This window comes from Thamnophis elegans, chromosome 8, assembly GCF_009769535.1.
Source record: "Thamnophis elegans isolate rThaEle1 chromosome 8, rThaEle1.pri, whole genome shotgun sequence".
In the NCBI taxonomy this organism is placed as follows: Eukaryota; Metazoa; Chordata; class Lepidosauria; order Squamata; family Colubridae; genus Thamnophis; species Thamnophis elegans.
The window spans coordinates 71408619-71432535 of NC_045548.1; the positions used below are offsets into that span (position 1 = coordinate 71408619).

The window sequence follows — 23917 nt, forward strand, 5'->3', positions numbered from 1 at the left end:
CCTGGAGGTCTCTCGGGCTCGGCTCTTGCTGGCTTAGCTGATTCATGGGCCGTGGTTAAGGGGTCAAGCAGTGGTGGGAGGAGGTGGGCAGTGGGGCACACTCTGTGGTTTTGTGGTTTCGGGAGGCTTCAGGGAGGCCTGCTAGGCCCAAAATTAGGGCGTGGGGATTCCCCCCCCCAGCCTATTTTTGCCCCAGGTGTCTTCAGGGAGGCCTGCTAGGCCCAAAATGGGGCGCAGGGGTGTGTGCGCACCTTCCCCCCCCCCATAGCCTATTTTTAATCCCAGAAGACTTCAGGGAGGCCTGCTAGGCCCGAAATGTGGTGCCAGGAAGGGGGGGGGAAGGGGTCATGCCAGGGGTGGGTTTCAGGCGGCTCGCGGCGGTCCCCGCGAACCGGTTGGTCGGCGAACCCGGAAGTAAGTAACTTCCGGGAACGCCGAAGGGTCCACCCACCCGCCCGCATTTCTTACACGGTTTTGACGAGTTCTGCACTTCCACGCATGCGCAGGACGGATACAGCGCCTGTGCGATCCTCCAGGAGCAGCTGGAGCATCGCACAGACGCTAGTACGCATGCGTGCACTGCGCGCGTGCATGAGGACGCCGCCGGCCCCGTTCCAACCGAACCGGTTGGAACGGGGCGAGAAACCCACCCCTGGGTCATGCACATGCGCGGGAGGAGAGTGGGAGAGTGTGCATGCATGCACAGGGGGGCAGGATGCATTGCACTATGGGTGTAGGCATGGGCAGGTACAGGCGTGTTGTCGCACGCGCCCGTGCAATGTTGGCACGCGAGGAGGAGAAAAAGGTTAGCCATCTAGACAGACTACTAGGTAGGACTTGGTGAGCCACCAAAAAGGTTTCTGAAGTCCACCAATAGACCATCACCAAAAAGCGAGACACTCTCTGTTCCTAAATAGGACTCTTTTGAGACTTCAAAGCGGCTGAAACAGCTCTCACAATGTCTGACCTGATCCAGGAGGGCTTCCTGCTGTTGCTCATCCTCCCATCTGCTCACCTGAAATATTGGTAATTTCCTTTACTGGAGGGTCAAGACAGCCATACAGGAGGATCCTACTTTCCTTTTATCGGCCTGGGTTGATTTTTTTTAGGTCCGTCTGGGTTTTCATGAAAGTTCAGGAGAGAAAGTTGAGGCACAAAAATTGTGACACAACAATAGGCCCAACAGGTAAGTAGCACCCTCTTTAGCCTTTGCAAAGAGTTGGGCTGTTTAGTTTCAGATACAGACAGAGGCTGATGGGACCCATTTGATCTTTTCAGAATACAGTCACATCTCCAATGCAGAGGAACAAGCTAAGCTAGTGATTACAAAGATCTACCAGGTGAGCATGGAAGAATTTCTGGACCAAAACTGTATGGACTTGCAAAAATGAACCAACCTCCTACAGCTATAACGCCATATGGCTACAGCCGCAATGACATGTGGATGCCATTACCACCATCATTTTCCCTCTGTCCTCCCGGGCTGGAATATTTATCCCACCTTGATTGGTTGTTAATCCACCAGAAATATGAAATCCTGGAGGTGATCACATCTTTCGAAACAGCCAACAAGTACGAAGTGAGAAACAGGCTGGGGGAAATGGTGTATTTCGCCACCGAAGAGAACAACTGCCTCATGAGGAATTGCCTCGGGACCTTGAGGCCTTTCACCATGGTGATCTCCAACCACGTGGGGCAACAGGTCATCCATCTCGTGCGCCCTTTCCGTTGCGACGGCTGCTGCTGCCCGTGCTGCCTGCAAGAATTGGAAATCCAGGCCCCGCCGGGCTTACCCATCGGCTACATCCAGCAGCTGTGGCACCCCTGCCTGCCCAAATTTGTCCTCTGAAACGAAGCCCACCGAGATGTCCTGAAAATCATTGGACCTTGCGTTACGTCCGCCTGCTTTGGCGATGTGGTATTTGAGGTGAAGTCGCTGGATGAACAGACCAGCGTTGGGAAGATTTCTAAGCAATGGGGAGGTGTCCTCCAGGAGTTCTTCACGGATGTGGATTTTCTTGGAATCTCCTTCCCTCTTGATCTTGACGTTAAAATGAAAGCAGTGATGCTTGGGGCTGGTTTCCTCCTTGATTTCATTTACTTTGAATCAGGAGGAGGAGGTGGACAACAATATACTGTTTGGTCTTAATAGCCGTCCATCCCTGCATTATAAAACCTTTAGAGAATGTCCTTGTGTTGATCTATTCTTCCTTGGCTAAAATGGGGAGCCAGGTTTGCTTACTGAAGATTTGAGAATAACAAATATTAAAGGGACAGAGATGAGCAAGGTTAAAAAGAGAGAATGGAACAAGAGAGAATGGAACGCAGCTTTATTTTTGGCAAATAAACTCCCCAGTTAATTTGGAATTTGAATGGTTGGGATCACACAGTTGCTGCTGATGACCAGGGGGTTGGACTAGAAGACCTCCAAGATCCCTCCCAACCCTCTTATTCTATTAATAGCAATAGCAATAGCAGTTAGACTTATATACCGCTTCATAGGGCTTTCAGCCCTCTCTAAGTGGTTTACAGAGTCAGCATATTGCCCCCAACAACAATCTGAGTCCTCATTTTACCCACCTCGGAAGGATGGAAGGCTGAGTCAACCCTGAGCCGGTGAGATTTGAACAGCCGAACTGCAGAACTGCAGTCAGCTGAAGTAGCCTGCAGTGCTGCATTTAACCACTGCGCCACCTCGGCTCATTAAAAACCCATAGCTTTCAATCCAGAATCACTGGACTCAAATAAGGCAGCATGCCAAAACCAAAGGAACAAATCATGAGGTTGACTACAAGTTTAATAAAATACTGGTAGCCCTCAACTTACAACCAATCATTTAGTGACTGTTCAAAAATGAAAAAAAAAAAGAATTACAACCATTTTTTCACACTTACGACCTTCACAGCATCCTCATGGTCCTGTGATCCAAATTCAGAAGCTTGGCAATTGACTCCTATTTTTGCCGGTTGCAGTGTCCCTGGGAGTTGAAGTCCACACAACCTAAAGGGGTCAGAGTTGAAAAACACCAATCTATCTGGATCTGGTTGAAGAGGGTGGCAAAAGTGTGGCAATGACTTTAAGCAGCATGTCCATTGCCCACAAAAATGCGTAGCGGAAGATAGCGATGAGCTAGGTAGGGAATGAAATACGGGTTACAAAACGGTGGTAGCCCAAGGATTATTTTTCTGTTTCAACGGCTGAAACATCCGAATTCAAACTAGAATGGAAGGGAAGGGAGGAGGGAGTATTATTTTTCATTCAATCAGAATGAAAAGGCTCCTACTATTTTGGACTGGTTTGCCCGAGTAGGTAATAACTCGGTCTGCCATGGCCCTGAACCAGTTCTACCAGTGGCGGCGCCATCTTGATTTTCAGTTCTGCGCATCTGCAAAACAATCTCCATTGCAGAAATTTAATTTCCCCCCCCCCATTTTCTAATGTTGTGTGCATGCGCAGACCTTTTTAGGAGCAAATGCCCATGTGTGCGGAACATGTGTTTGGTGCGCGCATCAGCGAAGCAAGCGTGCGCAAAAATTTTTGCGTGCTGAACCGGCTGTAATGCCGGCAGCAACCCACCCTTGCATTCAATCTTTATTCAGAACCGAAACATCCCTTTTTTCACTGTCATGATAGAAACCCTAAAACCAGATGTATTCACACCTGGCCATCATGATTACAAATAAGCAAAAGTGCATTAGGACACCACAGTGAATGCGTTGTCCTTTCATATTTGCCTTGCACTGCATGGAAGTCTGTAAGGAGTAAAGTCTTGTTTAATGCTACTATGACATACATCTGCCTCTTTTCCACCAGGTGGATGTGACTAAGCTAAGCATAACAATGCCCTCTATGGCTTAATAAGGGTTTTTAAAAATTCTCTCTCTATAAGTAGTCCTTGACATAAGACCACAATTGGGCTAGGACTTCCATTGCTGAGACGTGTAGTCATTAAGTGTGTTGCATTTGATTTTATGAGCTTTTTTTCCTGCAGCCACTAAGTGGATCACCATTTTTTTTTAAAGGAAATTTGGCTTCTCCATAACTCGCCCGCAGCCATCTGGGAAGGTTGCAAACGGTGATCACAAAACCCTGGGACATTGCATTCGTTGTAAGTATGTGCCAGTTGGCAATCACCTGAATTTAAATCATATAACGCCAGTGGTGTTATAATGGGTGTAACTGCGAGGATTGGTTGTAATCTGTCAGGCGTGCCTCATTCAACATTCAAGAAAGGAAAAAACCCCAACTCCAATTAGTTAGAGAAAAGGCACTTTTACTGAATATGAAATGAAAACAATAGCAGTAGACTTATATACCGCTTCATAGGGCTTTCAGCCCTCTCTAAGCGGTTTACAGAGAGTCAGCATATTGCCCCCAACAATCTGGGTCCTCATTTTACCCACCTCGGAAGGATGGAAGGCTGAGTCAACCCTGAGCCGGTGGGATTTGAACCGCTGAACTGCTGATCTAGCAGTAGCCTGCAGTGCTGCATTTAACCACTGCGCCACCTTGGCTCTTCAGCGAAAGTGAAGCAAGATCTGAAGCAAAAAGGTGCAAACTTGTACATATCAAAAGTTACCCAAATCCCTCCTAATTAACCAGGCCCAATCTCCAATCTCCAACCCCCCCAAAGGTGTCACGTGGGGTGCATCTTCAAGTGGCTTCATTCAGTTGATATGCAGAGAAGGTTAGCCTTGACCAGTGGGGGGTTTCAAAAAATGTTCGAACCTTTGTGGGAGTGGCTTGCCGCCCCATGTGACCGGATGGGAGTGGCTTGCCGCCCATGTGACCAGCTATGAAGATGCCGACGACACTTGTCAGAACCACCTTAAATTACCTCTCACACACAGCACTGGCATGCATAAGAATATGATGTAAACTTGTTTTTTAAAAGGCATCTTTGGTTTGCGTTAAAACAACTTCAACACACGCAATGTTCTGATTGCACCACAAACGCAGTAGTCATCCTTACCTTTCACAGAGGCACTGAGTTTCATAAATATGAGCATGATAGTGTAGAATAATCATATCCAAGGACCAGTGGTGGGTTTCAAAAAATTTTGGAACCTCTTCTGTAGGTGTGGCCTGCTTTCCGGGTCCACTGGTGGAACCTCTTCTAACCGGTTCGGTAGATTTGACGAACTGGTTCTACTAAATAGGTGTGAACTGGTAGGAACCCACCTCTGGCCTTGACCAAACCCAAACACGGACCTTCAGCATGTGCAAAAGATGGAGAGAACAAAACTCCCTTCTTCGAGATATCTCCACCCGCACAATTTCATTTATTGAATTGAATTTCCTTTCATTTATTGAATTTCTAGGCCGCCCAATCCCGAAGGACTCCGGGCGGCTTACAGAAATGAAAAATATTAAAAAAGAATTAAAAACAATAAGACACAACAAAGTTAAAAAGAAGCACAACATACACCCAATCAGAGGGGGGGGTGGCTGGACCTCAATCAAGAGGTCAATGGCTCCAGGCCTGCTGGAAAAGCCAGGTTTTAATAGCTTTGCAGAAGGCCATGAGAGTGGGTAGGGCCTGGATCTCTGGGGGCAGCTCATTCCATAGGGCCGGAGCGGCAACAGAGAAGGCCCTACTCCTAGGCGTGCCAGCCGGCATTGTCCCGCTGAAGGCACCCGGAGAAGGCCCATCCTGTGCGATCTTATTGGTCTAAGGGAGGTATGTGGCAGGAGACGGTCTCGCAGGTATCCAGGTCCTATTGTATACAATACCAATTCCCCTCCCAAATACTATGAGCCCCCTCCCTCCCCATTGCTATGGCAGCCGATAGCAAGCAAGCCACACAGAGGCTGTCAGTAATCTTTTTGAAGCACTTTTTCTCAGAACTGTAACACTGTATAACTGTCACCAAAAGAACAGTCGTGAATTGAGGACTGTTTCTCTATGTATTCAACATACCAAAGATTTATCACCATCACTAAATCAACATCACCCTCCCACCTGCTCACCTGAGGTTTTGGTAATTTTCTCTACTGGAGAGTCAAGAGGATCCTACTTTCTTTTTACCTGCCTGGGTTGATTTTTTTTTTTTAGCTCCGTCTGGGTTTTCATGAAAGTTCAGGAGAGAAAGATGAGCTACAAAAATTATGACACAACAATAGGCGCAACAGGTAAGCATGTCAGAGTTGTTGTTTTGCAGCAGCACACCCAGGAAGCACACACACAAGTAAGTGAATTTCAGCAGGGTTCAATTATATATAAGAGACTTCTTTTGAATACAATACCAAACAGCAGAATTCAGCATACAAAATCAGGAACACAGAAGCAAAATTCATCGAAGCAAGTCATTACAGAGTAGAGGGATACAGAGTCTAATATTGTACAGAGGCTGAGAAAAGCTACAGAGGCCCAATCAACTCTTATGTACAGTTCAGCAAGTCTAAGCAGACTTCAAATTGTCTCTTATGGCCCCATACAAACAAATATTATGTTTCAGTTTCCAAACAGTCCCCATTGGCTGACCTGTTGCCATGTCTATTCCAGTCTATGAACATACTCTGACAAAGTAGGACCCTGTTTAGCCTTTGCAAAGAGTTGGGCTGCATAGTTTAAGATGTAGACAAGAGGCTGACAGGACTCAATTGTCCTTTTCGGGATCTTATGGAAGAGTGTATAGAAATAACCAGAAGATATTCCAACATGTTATAATTATACTGCATCCAGTGTAGCTGTAGCACTGGAATACTACATCTTCGGAAAATTATGTGGAGGGTATAACACATTGCAATCTATATTGTCTTAGTTGTGAATAGTGCTTCGGTATATTTAATACATACAAGTAGTCTTCAATTTGTTATTGTTATTTTACAGACTGTTCAGAGTTATATGGTGCTGAAAAATTGACTTACAACCTATTCACGAAATTATCCCCATTGCAACGTCCCTGGGGTCATGACCCAAATTCAAGCACTTGGCCACTGGCTTATTATATTTATGACACCTGCAATGTTCCAGGGTCATGTATCACCATTTGCAACCTTCCCAGTCAGCATCTGACAAGTCATAGAGAAGCCAGTTCTACCTAAAAAAACATGACAATCCATTTAGTGGCTGAAATAAAAAAGTTAATAGAAAAGAATAGAATAGAACAGGAAAGAACAGAACTGAATTCTTTATTGGCCACATGTGATTGGACATACAAGGAATTTGTCTTTAGGGCATAAGCTCTCGGAGTACATAAAATATATAAGTGATAAATTATGATCATAGTCATCATAAATACATTCATCATGAATCATAAGATACAACACTTAGTGATAGGATACTAAATAAGCAATCAGTTGTAGGAAATTATCACCCAGCCCTCTCCCAGAAAAATGAAATATCCTAGGAAATATTGAAAAGGCAGAATATTTCTCTGGATGTGAAAAGAAAGAAACGTGTTTTAAAAAACAGAATAGCTGCCTGTAGCTTCCTGCCCATCCCCACTTTGTCAATGGGCCATTAAGAAGGCCAAGCTAGTCCCTTTACATAATAAAGACTTATCTACTTCAGCTACAGGTGGATGGGATTAAAGCATGATAATATTGGCCCCAACTGACCACATGGCATCTGAGAACTCAACCAAACCTGGATTCAAAACACAGCCTAGAGAGTTGCCCCTGCATGGCCCCATGGGAGTCTGACAATCAATCAGAATACATTTCTTACATAGGAACAGGAAATAGAGAGGTGGGACAGAACAGGTGATCACCTTTTCTGTTCAGGACTCAAGCCATGTGGTCCTGTCCAACAATAAACCATCTTTCCAAGCAGCCTCCATGTCTCCAGTGTCTTTTTCCGCACTTGGAGCCGAACCCAGAAGGACATTTCTTTCATTACAATCATACTAGGAAATGAAGTAAAACAATATAAATTGTAATGATACAAGCAACAAGGTTATAGTCTTAAGTAGAAAAGGAGATGGTAATAGGAAAGATGAGAAAAATAATAGTAATCAAATGCAACACACTTAATGAGGGCATTTCTTAGCGATGGAAGTTCCAGCCCAATTGTCATAATTTGAGGACCACCTGTATAAAAAGAATTAAAACCTTATTAGGGAATGGAGGACAGTGTTATACAGAAAGTCCTCATCATAGGAATTTAGCTCAAAATTTCCCCTTGCTAAGAACAATAGATGTTAACTGAGTTTTGGCCCCTTTTATGACCTTTACAGTTGTTAAGCGAATCACTGCAGTTGTTAACTTAATAACAAGGTTGTTAAGTGAATCTGCCTTCCTCATTGACTTTGCTTGTCAGAAGGTCGCAAAAGGTGATCACATGACCCCGGGGCATTGCAACCGTCATAAATTCATGCCAGTGGCCAAGCAACATAACTTGGATCATGTGACCATGGGAATGCTGCAAAGTCATTAGTCTGAAAGGTTGTAAATCCCTTTTTTCACTCCTAATTTTCTTTTTGTTCTAATGAACTGTTAAGACTTAGAATAACTTTATTGTCACTTTGAATGTAGAATAGAATAGAGTAGAATAACAGAGTTGGAAGGCACCTTGGAGGTCTTCTAGTTCAACCCCCTGCTCAGGCAGGAAACCCTACACCACTTCAGACAAATGGCTATCCAACATCTTCTTAAAGACTCCCAGTGTTGGAGCTTTCACAACTTCTGGAGGCAAGTTGTTCCACTGATTAAATGTTCTCACTGTCAGGAAATTGCTCCTCAGTTCTAAGTTGCTTCTCTCCTTGATTAGTTTCTACCCATTGCTTCTTGTTCTACCCTCAGGTGCTTTGGAGAATAGCTTGACTCCTTCTTCTTTGTGGCAACCCCTGAGATATTGGAACACTGCTATCATGACATCCCTTAGTCCTTTTTTTCATTAAACTAGACATGCCCAGTTCCTGCAACCATTCTTCCTACATGCTTCATATGTACACTAATCGGCATGCATTAAAATGAAATTTCGTAGCATCCAGCTCTCAAAGGGTTTCCACCTCCAATATACACTACATAAACATGAGGAAATAAATAAATACAGAATTATGCATGTACACACGTATATGACACAGAGAAACAACCGTCTAGTTCGGGTATATGCATGTACATGGCGAGAAAAATGCTAGTTTGCCAGACGGAGGGCCTAGGGAACAAAGCTGTTGCAGAATGTGGTAGTCTTGCTAGCAATACTTCCAACATGTGAGCAAAATTTGGATGCTCAGCAAGTTATTTGTACTTACGGACCGTTGTGGTGCCCTGTATGTCACACAAATAAAGTAAAATGAAATGAAATGAAATTCCCTTTTGCAACCTTCTGACCAGCAAAGTCAATAGGGAAGCCAGATTCACTGAACAACTGGGTTACTAAATTATCCACTGCCGTGTTTCACTTAACTGGGTCTCCTGCCTAAGCAGGGGATTGGACTAGAAGACCTTCAAGGTCCCTTCCAACTCTGTTATTCTTTTAAAAAATCATGCTTCTTTTAACCGAGGCAAGAAAGATGGCAAAATGGGGCAAAAACCACAAACGTCTCACTTAACAACAGAAATTGGGGCGGGGGGCGGGCGGAGGAAGGGAGAAATCTGTTGCGGTCGTAAGTCGAGGACGCCCTGCATCAGCAGGTGCATTCAGTCCTGTTTGGATTGGTTCCATTGTCTCCCTCCCAACCCCGCCCTTGGAGAAGCGCATGCGTCCATGCTGCCCGCCGGCTTTTCCTCTTTGCAGCAGCCGGGTTTGGTTCCCCCATCCTCTCACCCTCCCGTGTCACGTGACGGGCGGGAACGACATGGCGGCATCGCTCGCGCGTCGCAGCCCGATGACGTCATGTCCGGGCGCTGGGGGCGAGAGGCGGGGCCGCGGGGGGTCGACGGCGATGGGGCTCGCTGAGGAGGAAGAAGCGGGCGGACGGCGGCTTCGCGGCTGCTGACCCTCCGCGGGGAAGAGAGCGGGGGCGGGGAGGCCTGCGGTCCCGACAGGGCTGGGAGCAGCGGCGGGTAAGGGCGGACCGTGAAGGGGAACAGGCCTCTTTCTAGGCCCGACTGAGGGAGGGGGGGGGAAGCGACCCTCAGCGGCCTCCTCCGCCGACCGTCTGCCTAGGCGGGCCTGGCCGGCTTGTGGAAGAGGCCCGAGACCGGAATGCCGCCTTGTCCCGTTTCGAAAATACCCCTGGAAGGCCTCGAGGTCGAAAGTGGGGCCGAGAAGGGCTGTGGGGGGGTGGGGGGTCAGAACGGAACCCCCCTCCCCTTAAAATAAAGAATGATATTGATTTATTGGGTCGTTGGATGGGGCAGAAGTTATGAGGGACCTCCATCTCGGCTGTGGTGGCCGAGTCCCCGCTGAAGGGCTTTTGCCCGAAGGGTCTAAAACACGGACGTCCAGGCCTGAATGGGGACGAGCTCAGTAGGGTGGGTGGCGGTTGGGATGGGATGGGAGACCACGGAGAGATCCCGGGGAGACGGCTTGGATGGGGAGTTAGAAAGGCTGCTCTCGCTTTTCATGGAAAGTTGCTCGAAGGCTTCTTGTATTCTCCAAAAATCGAGCTCTAAGGATGCTTTTTTTGCGGGGGGGGGGGATATCAGAGTCCCTTAGATGGGAGGGTGGATTTTTTGAAGAGCTTTTATTCTAAATAAAACCTAGAGGTAAGGCAGACACGGTGGCTCAGTGGCTAAGACGCTGTGCTTGCCGATCAGCAAGGTCCGCGGTTCGAATCCCCAGCATCGCGTAACAGAGTGAGCTCCCATTACTTGTCCCAGCTTCTGCAACCTAGCAGTTCGAAAGCATGTAAAAATGTGAGTAGAAAAATAGGAACCACCTTTGGTGGGAAGGTAACTGTTTCGTGCGCCTTCGGCATTTAGTCATGCCGGCTACATGACCACGGAGACGTCTTCGGATAGCGCTGGCTCTTCGGCTTTGAACGGAGATGAGCACTGCCCCCTAGAGTCAGGAACAACTAGCACATATGTACAAGGGGAACTGTTACCTTTAAGGCAAAGTAGGGAAAGTATTCCTGGAAGAAATCGCTAACCTCCTTCACGTTTCATAGTTGTATAGACCGTAGTGTCACACGAAAGTGACTTAAAATCTTGTCAGATCAGCGAGTTTCCCTTTCCTTAACCCCCTCTCATTATGTTGGATTTTAACAGTATGAATTAGTCTGCAGGTAGCCCTCGACTTACGACCACAATTGAGTCCCAAATTTCTGCTGCTAAGTGAGGCAGGTGTTAAGTGGATTTTGCTCCATTTTACAACTTCTATATAGTTGTTGAGTGAATCACTGCAGTTTTTAAGTTAGTGACAAGGTTGTTAAGTGAATATGGCTTCCCCCTAGATTTTGCTTATCAGAAAGTTGATCGCATAACTCCAGGACACTGCAACCATCATAAATATGAGTCAGTTGTCAAGCATCTGCATGGTGATCACGTGGGGAAACTGCAATGGTTGTAGGTGTGAAAAGGGGACATAACTCATTTTTTTCAGTATCATAACTTCAAATGGTCAATAAGTGAACCGTTGTAAGTCGAGGACAACCTGTAGTCAGCCCATAGGGAAATCTTTGTCCTAGAGTATGTTGATGGTCTATTAAATTACAGCAACATGACATATGCTTCAATTTCATTATTGGCTCGATAAGACATTTATATTCGATATAGGTGTAGTGACCTATAGGTTGGGGACCTGTTTGGAAATTCATAATTGAAATGAACCCAACAGAATTACTCCACAGATGAAAATCAAGACACGGAAACGAATCAATAGCCTAGTTTTTAGATTGGCCGCAATCTGAGAATTCTCTGTACTGTAGGTGTTAATCTGGGATAAATCCTGTTTGAATTCATAACATTTTTCAGTAATAGGCATTCCCCGTTGTTTGCTATATCTACGCTAATGCTGTTTTCTTTAATCAACCGATAAACATATGAATATGGCATTATGGTTGTAAATGAACAATCATAAAGTTAACAAACAGTATTAGTTGAGCCACGATACATCTTTCATTCTTTGGGTGCTCATATTGCATCATAATGCAATTTTTTGTTTTATGTTAACATGCCATGGAAATGCGGTTATTGGATTTGTGATATTTTGTGTATGTATGGACACATTTGAAAGTTTTCTTTAATACCAGGAATTTTTTTTCTCTTTCTTTGGGTAGCAAACAAGAAGGATAAATTGAAGATTATCAAAATGAGCAGGAAGCCTCCACATCGTCCCGGGATCACATTTGAAATTGGTGCTCGTCTGGAAGCCCTGGATTATCTACAAAAATGGTATGAAGCCTGATTACAGCTGTGGTCCTCAATGACCACAATTGAGCCCAAAATTTATGTTGCTAAGTTAAGAGACATTTGCTAAGTAAATTCTGCCCCATTTTATGACCTCTCTTGCCACAGTTGTTAAGTGAATCACAGCAGGTGTTCAATTAGTCACACTGTTGTTAAGTGAATCTGGCTTCCCCATTGACTTTGGTTGTCAGAGGTTCACAAAAGGTGATCACATGACCCCAGGACACTGCAACTGACATAAATACATGCCAGTTGCCAAGCCTCTGAATTTTGATCCTGCGACCATAGGGATGCTACAACAGTTGTAAGCATGGAAAACTATAATAAGTCACTTTTTTCAGTGCTGTTGTAACTTCAAACGGTTACTACATGAACTGTTGTAAATCGAGGACTACTTGTATATTGCTGGCTTAGTAGAAGACATCTTCATATGATGCATGATAGCTCCACGCCAGTACATTGAAATAGTTTCTAAAAATACTTAAAATGTTTAGCAGTTAAAAGACCTTGTCCAAAAAATAACTTTTTAAAATTAAGAAATATCACTTTGATACACAAAAAAGGAAAAAGAAAATGAACAAAAAGAGAGTAGAAAAATACAAGAAACAATATATTCCAAGAAAAGAATGTAGTGATTAAGGCATGAGGCTAGGAACCAGGCAACAGTGATTTCTAACCGTCTTAAGTCTGAAAACCATCAGGGTAACTTTTCTCAGCCATACTCATCTCTCAATTTTTGTTGTGGGGAAAATAGGAAGAAGAAGAAGGTGTATCAGATATGTTTGCAACCTTGAGTTATTTATAAAAATAATAAAGGTGGGATTAAAAAGAAACAAAATGAAAATAAAGAATGTAATTAAGCTGAATTTTTAAATACGTTGTGAAACCTTGACTGTGTAATAATGCAGCCTTTACTACAAGAGTTGAGTCAGTTCATAAACAGAATATGAACTTACAAGATTATAAATCTTTTTAACATTGAAAAATACAATTTATTGCTATGCCCCCATGCTTTACATTTACATCTTTAAATGATATCAGTGATATCATACGAACAAATTTACAAAATTTAAATCAAAATATGGGAATAGACAGTAGCCTATATCAGATGAGTAATTTATTCCCTTCCCCATTGTATGCTTCCAACATACTGAGCTGACATCCTCACTTTTTAAGCATTCTCCAGGGCATCCAATTAATATTAAATTGTTTTGTTGAATATGCCATCTTATAATCATAAGAAGCGGACTTAACCTTTTTTAGGATTCTTAACATTTTCTTCGTTTAATACATGATAATCCAATTCTTTGCTCTAGTGTTTTGGCAAATAACTGACATGGCTTCTGTCAGTCTTTTTGAAACAACATTTAACCAGGTAACTTGTGAATGGCTTTCATGGTCAGCAAGCTCTATATCACTGAGACTGTCTTAAGTCTGACTGAAAGAGATTTGAAACATTTTATTTAAAAAGGCATTTTAGATCTCCAGCAGTACAGGTAATCCTCAATTTACAATCGGTTGAAATTAAAGCAGACCACACAAAAAATTATAAGATGGATTCAGCGTTCCAATGGCCAAGCCCCTTCCAATCACCTAATAGTATTTTGGTTGCTTAGCAACTGGCTCACATTTATGACCATTTGCAGGATCCCGCAATCGTGTCTTGATTTAAACCTTTTTTTTTTTTGCTGGAAACTGGCATTCATTTCTTTTTTCCAGCAAAAAAAAAACCAACACCCTTTGGGGACAATGGGTTCCCTTAACGACTGCTGTGTTTGCTTTATAACCTCTTTAAAGAGGTAGTAAAATTGGACATGGTCATGTGATGACCTGCCTAATGTCATGAACCTAATTCCAAGTTCAGTTACAGTCATAAGTTGAGGAATGCCTGTATTGAAGTAAAGAATTCAGCAACACCATAAACCACTTTCAATATAACTAATTAAATCTGGAAGCTGTTCCTGTTTCTGTATGTAGACATAGACAGGCAGACAGATGTAATCACAGAGAAAACATTCAGTAACTACAGTCGATTTTGTATTACATAACCAAGAATGAAATTTCTAACTTAATGAGTCAGAACCATACACATTACTGTGGGTAGCCTTAACAGAACACACAATGTTATCTGAATGGATCTCCTGCCCCATACAGGACCAGCCCCAATACTTTTTACTTTTCAAAAAATAGTTAAAAACTGGCTTTTTCTCTAGGTGCTTGGGTTGTGTCAGAAGTCAGGGAGAGGCCTCTTGTGACTATTTTAATTATCCTGTTTTGTTTCCAATTTTAAGGACTGAGTTAGTATTATTTTAATGAAATATGGCATGTGTTCTTAATGTTCATTTGTGTTGCACACTGCCTAGGGTCACATTTCTTTTGTTGGGCTTATAAATGCTTGAAATAAATAAATAGTTGCAAGTATTTCACTTGAAAGACTCATAATGTACCAGGTGCTTCATTTTCCTCCCATTATCTGTGTTTTGTATGAGTCCGTTGATTAATTTGCTTCAGATGCACAATGGGAATAAATTTCTTTTTAAAAAACCTTTATACTGTAATAGTTTTATATAATTTTGATGCAGATGGTCTTGTGTTTGTGCTTAAAAGGTTTTTAAATTTCTTCCTCAGTTTTTCTTCCTTTTTAAAAAAAATCATGAACTTTGCACATGACGGTTATCTATGATTCCTAGACATCCACTGATTCACAGAATATATTTTTATAGGGAAAAAGTCATTTGTTTTGAAAAAAACGGATCCTTTCATAATGCCGCATTTAAATACAATTTAGAGAAAATAGGGTGGTACTTGTAATACCTTTATTCAGGCACGATCCAAGATAGACCAGTGAGTGGGCAGCATGCAAATAACTATCATAAATACATGAAATAGTACCTATATTACACTAATTAAGGATTGTAATATGAGAACATAAATTGGTAGAATAGGAATAAGAATAGAATAGAAAAAGGAATAGAATAGAATAGAAAAAGGAATAGAATAGAATCAGAGATGGAAGAGACCTATGAGGTCTTCTAGTCCAATCTTTGAGACCAAATCTGATTTGGATCAGGAAAAATATAGTCTTTGTAAGGTATATAAAAGTCACCAATGGACACCCAAATTAAGAGATTCTTCTCCTTTGGAAATACATAAGTTTCTTGTATTTTTTAAAAAGGGGAATGTTCAGAATTTAAATTGATTAACGATAATAAGTATCTCTTTCCACTTGAAAAAATGCTTTTGTATTCCCCAATCAACACCAAGCACAGGAAACTTTTTCTTCTGTTCACTAATTAATAGAGCAAAAGATAATATTGTTGTTTAGTTTGGGAATTATCCAAAGTTATAATTCAGGATATTGCTGTAACAAAATGGAAGTCACTCGCTCTTAACACCTAATCAGCTATAGATGTACCTGTCTGATTACCTTTGAGCAAATTCAGGTTTTAGTGTAGTATATATCCTCCACTTCTGTGGATATTCCATTAATATAGGAAATATCTGTTCTACCTATTGTGGAGAAAATACTTTTTAAATATGGGATAAGGATATTTGATAGGGTTGCTAGCATAGAATTCCCTGCTATATATTTTCATGGGAAATTGTTGCCCTGACAAGGAACTTTTGTTGCAGATTCTTGGATTGCAGTATTCCCTGGAATTAAAAAATGAAAGTATTCCTTTCTATTTTTCCTTGCAAACATTTCTCCCATCAGGGATTTTGCAGGTAATGTAGAAACATCAAGGCCTCCGTGCTGATTTATAAGGTTGTTGCATTTTGAAAACAAAAGTATGTAAAGCAGCTGCTTTCTTGCCGAGGCTTTTTTTTTTTAAAAAAAAGATGCCATCTAAACTGTTAGAGATTGTAAACTTTTGTTAGTTCTCATTCCAGCCACATTTGAGACATCTGTTAACTGTAGTACAGGCATCCATGACTTACAAATTTTCATTGCCATGCAAGACAGTTGTTAAGTGAGGCATGTCTGATTTTACTAACTTTTGTACCACAATTTTGCCAATTCACTTGTAAAGTGAATCCCTGCCATTATTAAGTGAATCACGTGGTCATTAAGTGAATGCCCCCACCTTCCCCAAATTCATTGTGTTTGTCAGAAAACTAGCTGGGAAGGTTGTAAATGGACCGTGGACTCCGAAACCATAATTAGTATATGCTGGTTAGCAAGCACCTGAATTTTGATCCTGGGGTGCTGCAATGCTCATAATAGCAATAGCACTAAGACTTATATACTGCTTCACAGTGCTTTTACACTGTGTAAAAGGGTGAGTCAGCCTTGAGCCTGTGAGAATCGAACTGCTGGCAGTCAGCAGAATTAGTCTGCATTCTAAGCACTGTGCCACCAGGGCTCATCATATGGGAATTGACATGTTTTCCTTGTTGTTTTTTTGTGACCTGTGGACTGAAGCACCTATCATCCCCTTCCTGATTCTGATTCACTTATTCTAGCAATGTAAACGGAGTAGCATAATGAACCCCTAAACGTACATACTGATATCAGTCTTGGATTCAGTTTTCTGAAAATGATTAGGTTATCTGAATTCGTCTTGTAGCAATGGTAATAGCACTTAGACTTATATACTGCTTCGTAGTGCTTTCCTACCCTCTAAGCGGTTTGCAGAGTCAACATATTGCCCCCAACAGTTTGGGTCCTCATTTTACTGACTTCGGAAGGATGGAAGGCTGAGTCAACCTTGAGCCAGTCAGGATCGAACTCCTGGCAGTCGGCAGAATTAGCCTGCCATACTGCATTCTAACCCCTCTGCCACCACGATTCTAAAGGCAAGGACCAGTTGTAAGTCCCCTTTTTTTAGTGCCATTGTAACTGCACGTTTGCTAAACAAATGGTTCTCACTTAAGGAATATGATCAATACTACGAAGAGGAGTTATGAGTCAGTCTCATCAAACTTATGTAAGAGTTCTGCCAATTCTTTTCCTCTCCTTTGGGCAAGTACTTCTCTAGAGGGTGTTTTACTACCTTTTGAATGTGTTTCCTAGGACTGGAATATTGATAACACCAGGAATGAGGAAGAATTGTTGATAATCTTTACTGTAAAGTTAAAATATGCAGCTGGGGCAGGGGGGTGGGGGGAGCATACAAAGGGGTTATTTTGTTAAATAGCTCAGCTTGTTTGGGCAACTTGTTGAATGTGAACAGTTTGGATAGAAATACTTCATTTTGTTAAAACTTATCTTGAATGTGTTATTTTAAAATAACTGACCCAAACGTTTTTAAAGAGTATCTTTAATAGCTCCAGATAAAGCATCTTATATAATTAATATCCTTTCTCTATTGCTGTATCGATTTCACTGTTCCTCTTCAATGTTTTAGCCTTATAATAGGCAACAGTGCTTAGATTTGATTCTGACCTAATGCTTTCTTTGGCATGTTTATGGCTCGAAATAGATGTGGCTTTATGGTCTTTGCTTTCCACAATGTAGAAATAAAATTTCATTTTAGAAAAATTAAAAGCCCTGTAATTGTGAAGCAGATAGAACACCCAGGCGGGAGAGCTGCTGCCACTGGAATTTTTCACTTTTATTATCTTCAATTTGTAAGATTTAATCCTAAAAGTTCTTTTTGAGAGTAGTGATAGTTGATAGCAACGGAGCCGGTTTGTAAATTCTTATGCTTCTTCCTTGATAAAATATCTCTGGTCCAGTTTATGACCAGAGGTGTAAGGCTTCTTTCATAGTTTTAGCCAAGCCGTGTGACATACAAGTATCCATCCCTTTCATGATAACATATCTTATTATCTCAAAAGTATGGTGCACTCACCTTTGAGTTAGCCTTGACTCCTAGCAACTCTTAGGAGTAGTCCCTCCAGTTTTCTTTATAAGATTTTCAGAAGTGGTTTGCCATTTCCTTCTCTTGAGTGCTGAAGAGAGTGACGGGCTCAAGGTCACTCAACTGGATTTGTGCTAAGGTGGGATTAGAAGTTACAGTCTCCTAATTGTTAGCTTGGGGCCTTATTTACTAGAACAAACTAGTTATCTACAGCATTCTGGTTCTAGATAAGACAAACAGTATAGCAATTCCCCTGAATGTATAGCTAAAAGCTATGTTAAATTGAATGTTTCAGATTTAATAAATAGAATCTCTGCCCATATCTTGCTCTTTAAAAATAAAGGAAACAGGGGAACGTTGGATTGGCTCTACCATGATAATAATCCTAATTAGAAATTGGACTGTCATTGACAAGCCATGTATGATAGGGAAAATAAAATGCAGCACTTATGGAAAAATGTGGATGTTAAAATTTATTTTTGTGTGTGGTTATTTTGGAAAGAAAACAGTAGAACTCCATTAAATATTGAATCAGCTAACAAGTAAAATCAGAATATATTCTTGAAATATATACACATGACTCAAATCAAGCAAATTGGATGGCCATATAAGGAGCAGAGAATAATAAGCAACCCCAAGATGATTTAATGGTAGCATTTGATCCTGAAGTGGGTCATACATGTTTAACATCAAATATTAAATATATTGGTTATTGAAATGAAAGTACTATATTATACTATACTACACTAACCTATGCACGTCTCGAGACTTTTGACATTACGTTGGGCTTCTAAATAGCTGTTCCTATGACTGTTTATCAGCAATATAAAATATTTGCACTGGATACTTTCCCCCTAGTTTATTAATTTAAGCATGCAGTAGGAAATATACAGTAGTTTTATTATGAATTGATATCTTCTGTTGATTAATCCTAGCACAAAAACCACAGCTTTCCCCCCTTGCATTCTTACCAGTGACTTCAGAGGATTTATGATAACACCTCATGTTAGATGCTGTGCCAATAAGATTTAGAGGTTGAGTATTTTTACCTTTGGTATTCACGTTATTAGCCAAGGAACTGATTAAAAGCTGCTCAGTTTTGAAAACAGTTAATCGTAGGGTGTTTGGAGTAAGAAATACCTGGGTTGTTTCTATGTGGCTTCAAAGAAAATTGCCAATCCAAATCTTCTCAGTTGATAGAAGAACTAAGTGGGAGAGTCTTAATTTGGGGCAGCAACTAATATCTTGTTTTATACACTGATGCATTTCCCAGCTTTGAGCTTTCTGGTTGGATTTGGATATACTTGAATTCCCTAGCTAGCGAAGCTATTATAAGAGTTTTAATTCTTAAAGACAAGATGTTGGGAATAGCTAATATTCTGTGTTTTATTTGCTATTACGCTATGATCGTGCACAGATCCATTCAAAAGTAAACCCCAGTTTGACCTATCCAGTTCTATGTGCGTGTGAGTTCACCGGGCTTTGTTTTCACTTCCAGTTAGTGGTTTATTTAAATTACATATACTTTTGATTGCTGATGGATTTTGGATCCACGACCAAGTGTTTTGAACAAAGCCTTACGGAAAACTTACAAACCGATAAAGGGTGTGAATTATATATAATGAATAATTTAAAAAATAAATAATTTTAAGAAGTCACTTATCTAATATAGGTTCTCCTGCTTGAGCAGGGGGCTGGACTAGAAGACCCCCAAGGTCCCTTCCAGCTCTATTCTATTACTAATTCTAGTATGCACAAACGTAATACAGGTAGTCCTCCACTTACAATTCACTTAGAAACTATTCAAAGTTTGCACTGAAGACAAATAACTTCTGACTTGCTCTTGCACTTTTACACCATTGCAGCATCCCTACGACCATATGATCAAATTTGGGCGCCTGGCAACCGGCATGTGTTTATAATGGTTGCAGCATCCCAGGGTCATGTGATCTCCATTTGCAACCTTCCCAGCTGCTTATGACAACCCAAGTCAACAGGGAAGCTGGATTCACTTAACAACCATAGGATCCTCTTAACAACTGCAGTGAGTCACTTAATAAACATGGCTCCAACAGGTCATGACATTGGGCACGACTCACTTCACAGCTGCCTTGCTTAGCGACAGGAATTATGGTACCCAGTTGTCGTAAGTTGAGGACTACCTGTATGATCCCATCATACGACGGTGCAGGAATTCAGGCTATTTCTGAGCAAGTAGAAAACCATCCCTTCCTCCTCTTAGCCTTTCAATTCACAGTACTTCAGGATTAGTAATTCACATAAACTTTACTCTAGGGCAATGTTGGCGAACCTTTTCGGCACCGAGTACCAAAAAGGGGGCATGCGCACGCATATTCGGTGTGCCGGAAATCGGAAGAGCATCTGCCCGGTGTGGATGCGCGTTCTGTGAAGGTGATCATCCGGTTTCCGGTGTGTGCATGTGCACCAGCCACCTGGTCTTCCGGTTTCCTGTGCACATGCGCATGCAAAAACTAGCTGGCCGGTGCTCATGTGCGTGCCAGAAACTAGACGATCATCTTCCCAGCATGTGCATCCGTGCCAGGTGGATGCTCTTCCGGTTTCCTGTGCGCAAGTAGACCAGCTGGCAGGCGCGACTGAACCCAGAAGAGCAACAGGCGACAGCTTGCGTGTACGTAGAGATGGCTCTGCATGCCACTTCCGGCACGCGTGCCACAGGTTTGCCATCATGGCTCTAGGGGATAACCATTTGTCTGAAATGGCATAGGGTTTCCTGCTTTTAAGCAGGGGGTTGGACTAGAAGACCTCCAAGGTCCGTTCCAACTCTGTTACTCTATCCTATTGTAGAGAGGAAGCCGCTGAACTATCCTTTTTCTGTTTGTCTTCCAAAGGTATCCCTCACGCATTGAGAAGATAGACTATGAGGAAGGAAAGATGCTTGTCCATTTTGAACGCTGGAGTCATCGTTACGATGAATGGATTTACTGGGATAGCAATCGGTTGCGCCCGCTCGAGCGGCCTTCGCTGAGGAAAGAGGGCCTAAAAGATGACGAATTCATTGTAAGCGTTTTTCTCCAGTCCTCACGAATAATGGCTTTAAGTGGAAGTCACGGGCCATGATCGCAAGCAGTAGCCGAGAGCAGAGAAAAATGAAACCCTTTTCATCCCCTATGCAAATCAGGACCGGAATTTCAGTCGCTAAATAAGGTTGTTAAGTCAGGTGCCCATGACTTGACAATCCTTTTTTGTCACGGTTGTTAAGCAAAATCACTGCCGTTTATCACATAGTGTGGCTTAATGTGGGGGTCTCCAACCTTGGTAACTTTAAACCAGGTGGAGTTCAACTCCCAGAATTCCCCGTCCAGAAAAGCTTTGCTGGCTGGGGAATTCTGGGAGTTGAGGTCCACCAGGTTTAAAGTTGCCAAGGTTGGAGACCCCTGGCTTCATCCAGCTTCCCTCATTGACTTTGTTTGTCGGGAGGTTGGCTGGGAAAGTCACCAATGGCGATCACATGACCCTGGGGATGCTGCAACCATTGTAATTACATGCCTGTTGCCAAACACCTGAATTTTGACCATGTGACCATAGGGATGCTGTGATGGTTGTAAGTGCGAGGACAAGTTGTAAGTCACGTTCGCCCCATGCCATTGTAATTTCAAATAGTTGCAAGTTCGGGACTACTAGTAATGTTTGGATAGTTAGATTTTTGTTTCAAAGCTATGCTTGAACTTACTTAACATTCCCTCACTTTGTTTTTTTAAAACAGGATTTTAAACCAGGAGAAGAGGTTCTGGCTCGTTGGACAGATTGCCGATACTACCCTGCAAAAATTGAAGCAATTAACAAAGAAGGTTTGTATCAAGTAACAAATACAGATTAACAGTTGGAAGGGACCTTGTAGGATCTAGTCCAACCCCACCCCCCGCCCAAGTAGGAGACCCTACACCATTTCTGACAGATGGCAATCCAGTCTCTTCTTGAAAGCTTCCAGTGATGAAGCTCCCACAACTTCCAAAGGCAACTTCTGTTCCATGGATTGATTGCTCTCTGTCAGAAAATGTCTCCTTATTTCCAATTTGAATCTCTCCTCGATCTGCTTCCATCCATTATTCCTTATCTGGCCTTCAGGTGCTTTGGAAAATAGCTTCACCCCATTCTCTCTGTGGCAGCCCCTCAAACATTGGAACACTGCTGTCATGTCTTCCCTGGCCCTTCTCTTCGCTAGACCAGCCATGCCCAGTTTGTGTAACCGTTGTTCATATGTTTTAACCTCCAGGCTCCTAATCATCTTGATTGCTCTTCTTTGCACTTTTTCTAGAGTCTCAACATCTTTTTTAGTCATGGAGAGGAGCCCTTTCCTGCTGAAACACCAGGAATCCATTCAGTCTAGTGGTTTCTTGTAAGAGCAATTAAGGTAGACTCTTCAGAGAAGCAGATGAGCTGGATACAAAGACAGCAGCTTTTCTCTCTACTTCCTTAGAAATATATAAATAATGAAACTTCACTTAAATTGTTATGGCTTAATAATTGTAGATAGACCTATTTTCTCAGTTGTTTTTTGGCAACTGTCATATACAGTCAAGGTTTTTCATTGCACAAATGGAGGGCTAAGGTAGCTTCGTGATTAAGGTGTTGGACTAGATTCTAGTCCATCTTCATTTGTGGGCGGCTTTGGGCAGGTCATTTTTCCCAGTCCAGGACTGCTGTTGTAGGAATACGTTGGAGAAGAGACCATAACAAAAGCTGGAGTATAAACCTAATAAATAAAATGTTAGTATCGGGAGCTTATTTTGTACTTGGGACAAAATACAAAGTACAAAAAAACAAAATTTGATGTTCAGGGGGTGACATGATAGTCTCTTCCAATAGTTGAAGGGCTGTCACAGGAAAGTAAAGGTAAAGGTTCCCCTCGCACATATGTGCTAGTTGTTCCCAATGGGGGTGGTGCTCATATCCATTTCAAAGCTGAAGTGACGTTTCCGTGGTCATGTGGCCAGCATGACTAAACGCCGAAGGCGCACAGAACACTGTTATCTTCCCACTAAAGGTGGTTCCTATTTTTCTACTTGCATTTTTATGTGCTTCCAAACTGCTAGGTTGGCAGAAGCTGGGACAGGTAACGGGAGCTCACTCCGTTATGCAGTGCTAGGGATTCAAACTGCCGACCTTTCTGACTGACAAGTTCAGCATCTTAGCCACTGAGCCACCGTGTCCCTGTCACAGGAAAGAGAGTGACAGTTTGTTCTCCAAAGTACCTGAGGGCAGGACAAGAAAAAATGGGTGGAAGCTCATCCGAGCCTGATCCAATTTGGAAATAAGGGGGAATTTCTCATCAGCAAGAATGATTCATCAGGGGGATAGCTTGTCTCCTGGAGTTGTGGGTACTTCATTGCTTGAGGTTCTCAAGAAAAGTTTGGACATCTATTTGTCTGGGATGATCTAAGGACTTCTGCCTTGGGAAGGAGTAGAAGACCTCCAAGATCCTTTCCACCAGTGGCATACAGGTACAGTCCTTCTATTTTGGAAGTGAAGGGCTAGATATTCATGGTTGTATTCCAGTGTTTTGGAGAGTGGAAAACATTTCTAGCTAAAACTTTTAGGAAACCAACTGTTCTTCCCAAATAGTTACAGCAGTGAAACATGTACCATATGTAAGAACCAAATCCAGTTGTTAAATCAATTCCAAGTGTGGTCTTGAAATGTTTTTATATGAACCAAACTACAAGTAATATGTGGAACTCCAGTGAGCAGTTCATTTTAAAATGGTTTTAAAGCTATATACTAGAAACATTTAAAATCAAATGCTGAATTTAATGCTCAAAAAATATACATAAGGCTCTGCTTTCAAAGCCTAAGGGACAGCATAATTTAGTCAGGATGAGACTCTGAAGCCA

General features: G+C 42.3%; 2 protein-coding genes across 5 annotated transcripts in view; both read left to right on the top strand.

The window, feature by feature from the left end:
• Positions 1-1444: 1444 nt before the first annotated feature.
• Positions 1445-1849, top strand: LOC116512681 (phospholipid scramblase 1-like). The gene has a single exon (XM_032223286.1). The coding sequence runs from the start codon at positions 1445-1447 to the stop codon at positions 1847-1849; it is 405 nt and encodes a 134-aa protein (XP_032079177.1).
• Positions 1850-9798: 7949 nt separating this feature from the next.
• The window catches only part of PHF20L1 (PHD finger protein 20 like 1), a 64368-nt gene continuing 50249 nt past the window's right edge, over positions 9799-23917 (top strand). For 3 of the 4 annotated variants that reach the window (XM_032222442.1, XM_032222444.1, XM_032222443.1), the window contains exons 1-4: positions 9799-9951; positions 12111-12225; positions 20915-21083; positions 21790-21874. In XM_032222442.1, the coding sequence (XP_032078333.1) occupies positions 12143-12225; positions 20915-21083; positions 21790-21874 (337 nt within the window). In that variant the 5' untranslated portion in view covers positions 9799-9951; positions 12111-12142. Of the gene's footprint in view, positions 9952-12110; positions 12226-20914; positions 21084-21789; positions 21875-23917 lie in introns of those variants that run through there. The other variant, XM_032222445.1, reaches the window with a different exon arrangement.

Coding starts and splice junctions, on each gene's coding strand:
- LOC116512681 (XM_032223286.1), top strand. CDS start 1,445: ATGCCATTACCACCATCATTTTCCCTCTGTCCTCCCGGGCTGGAATAT.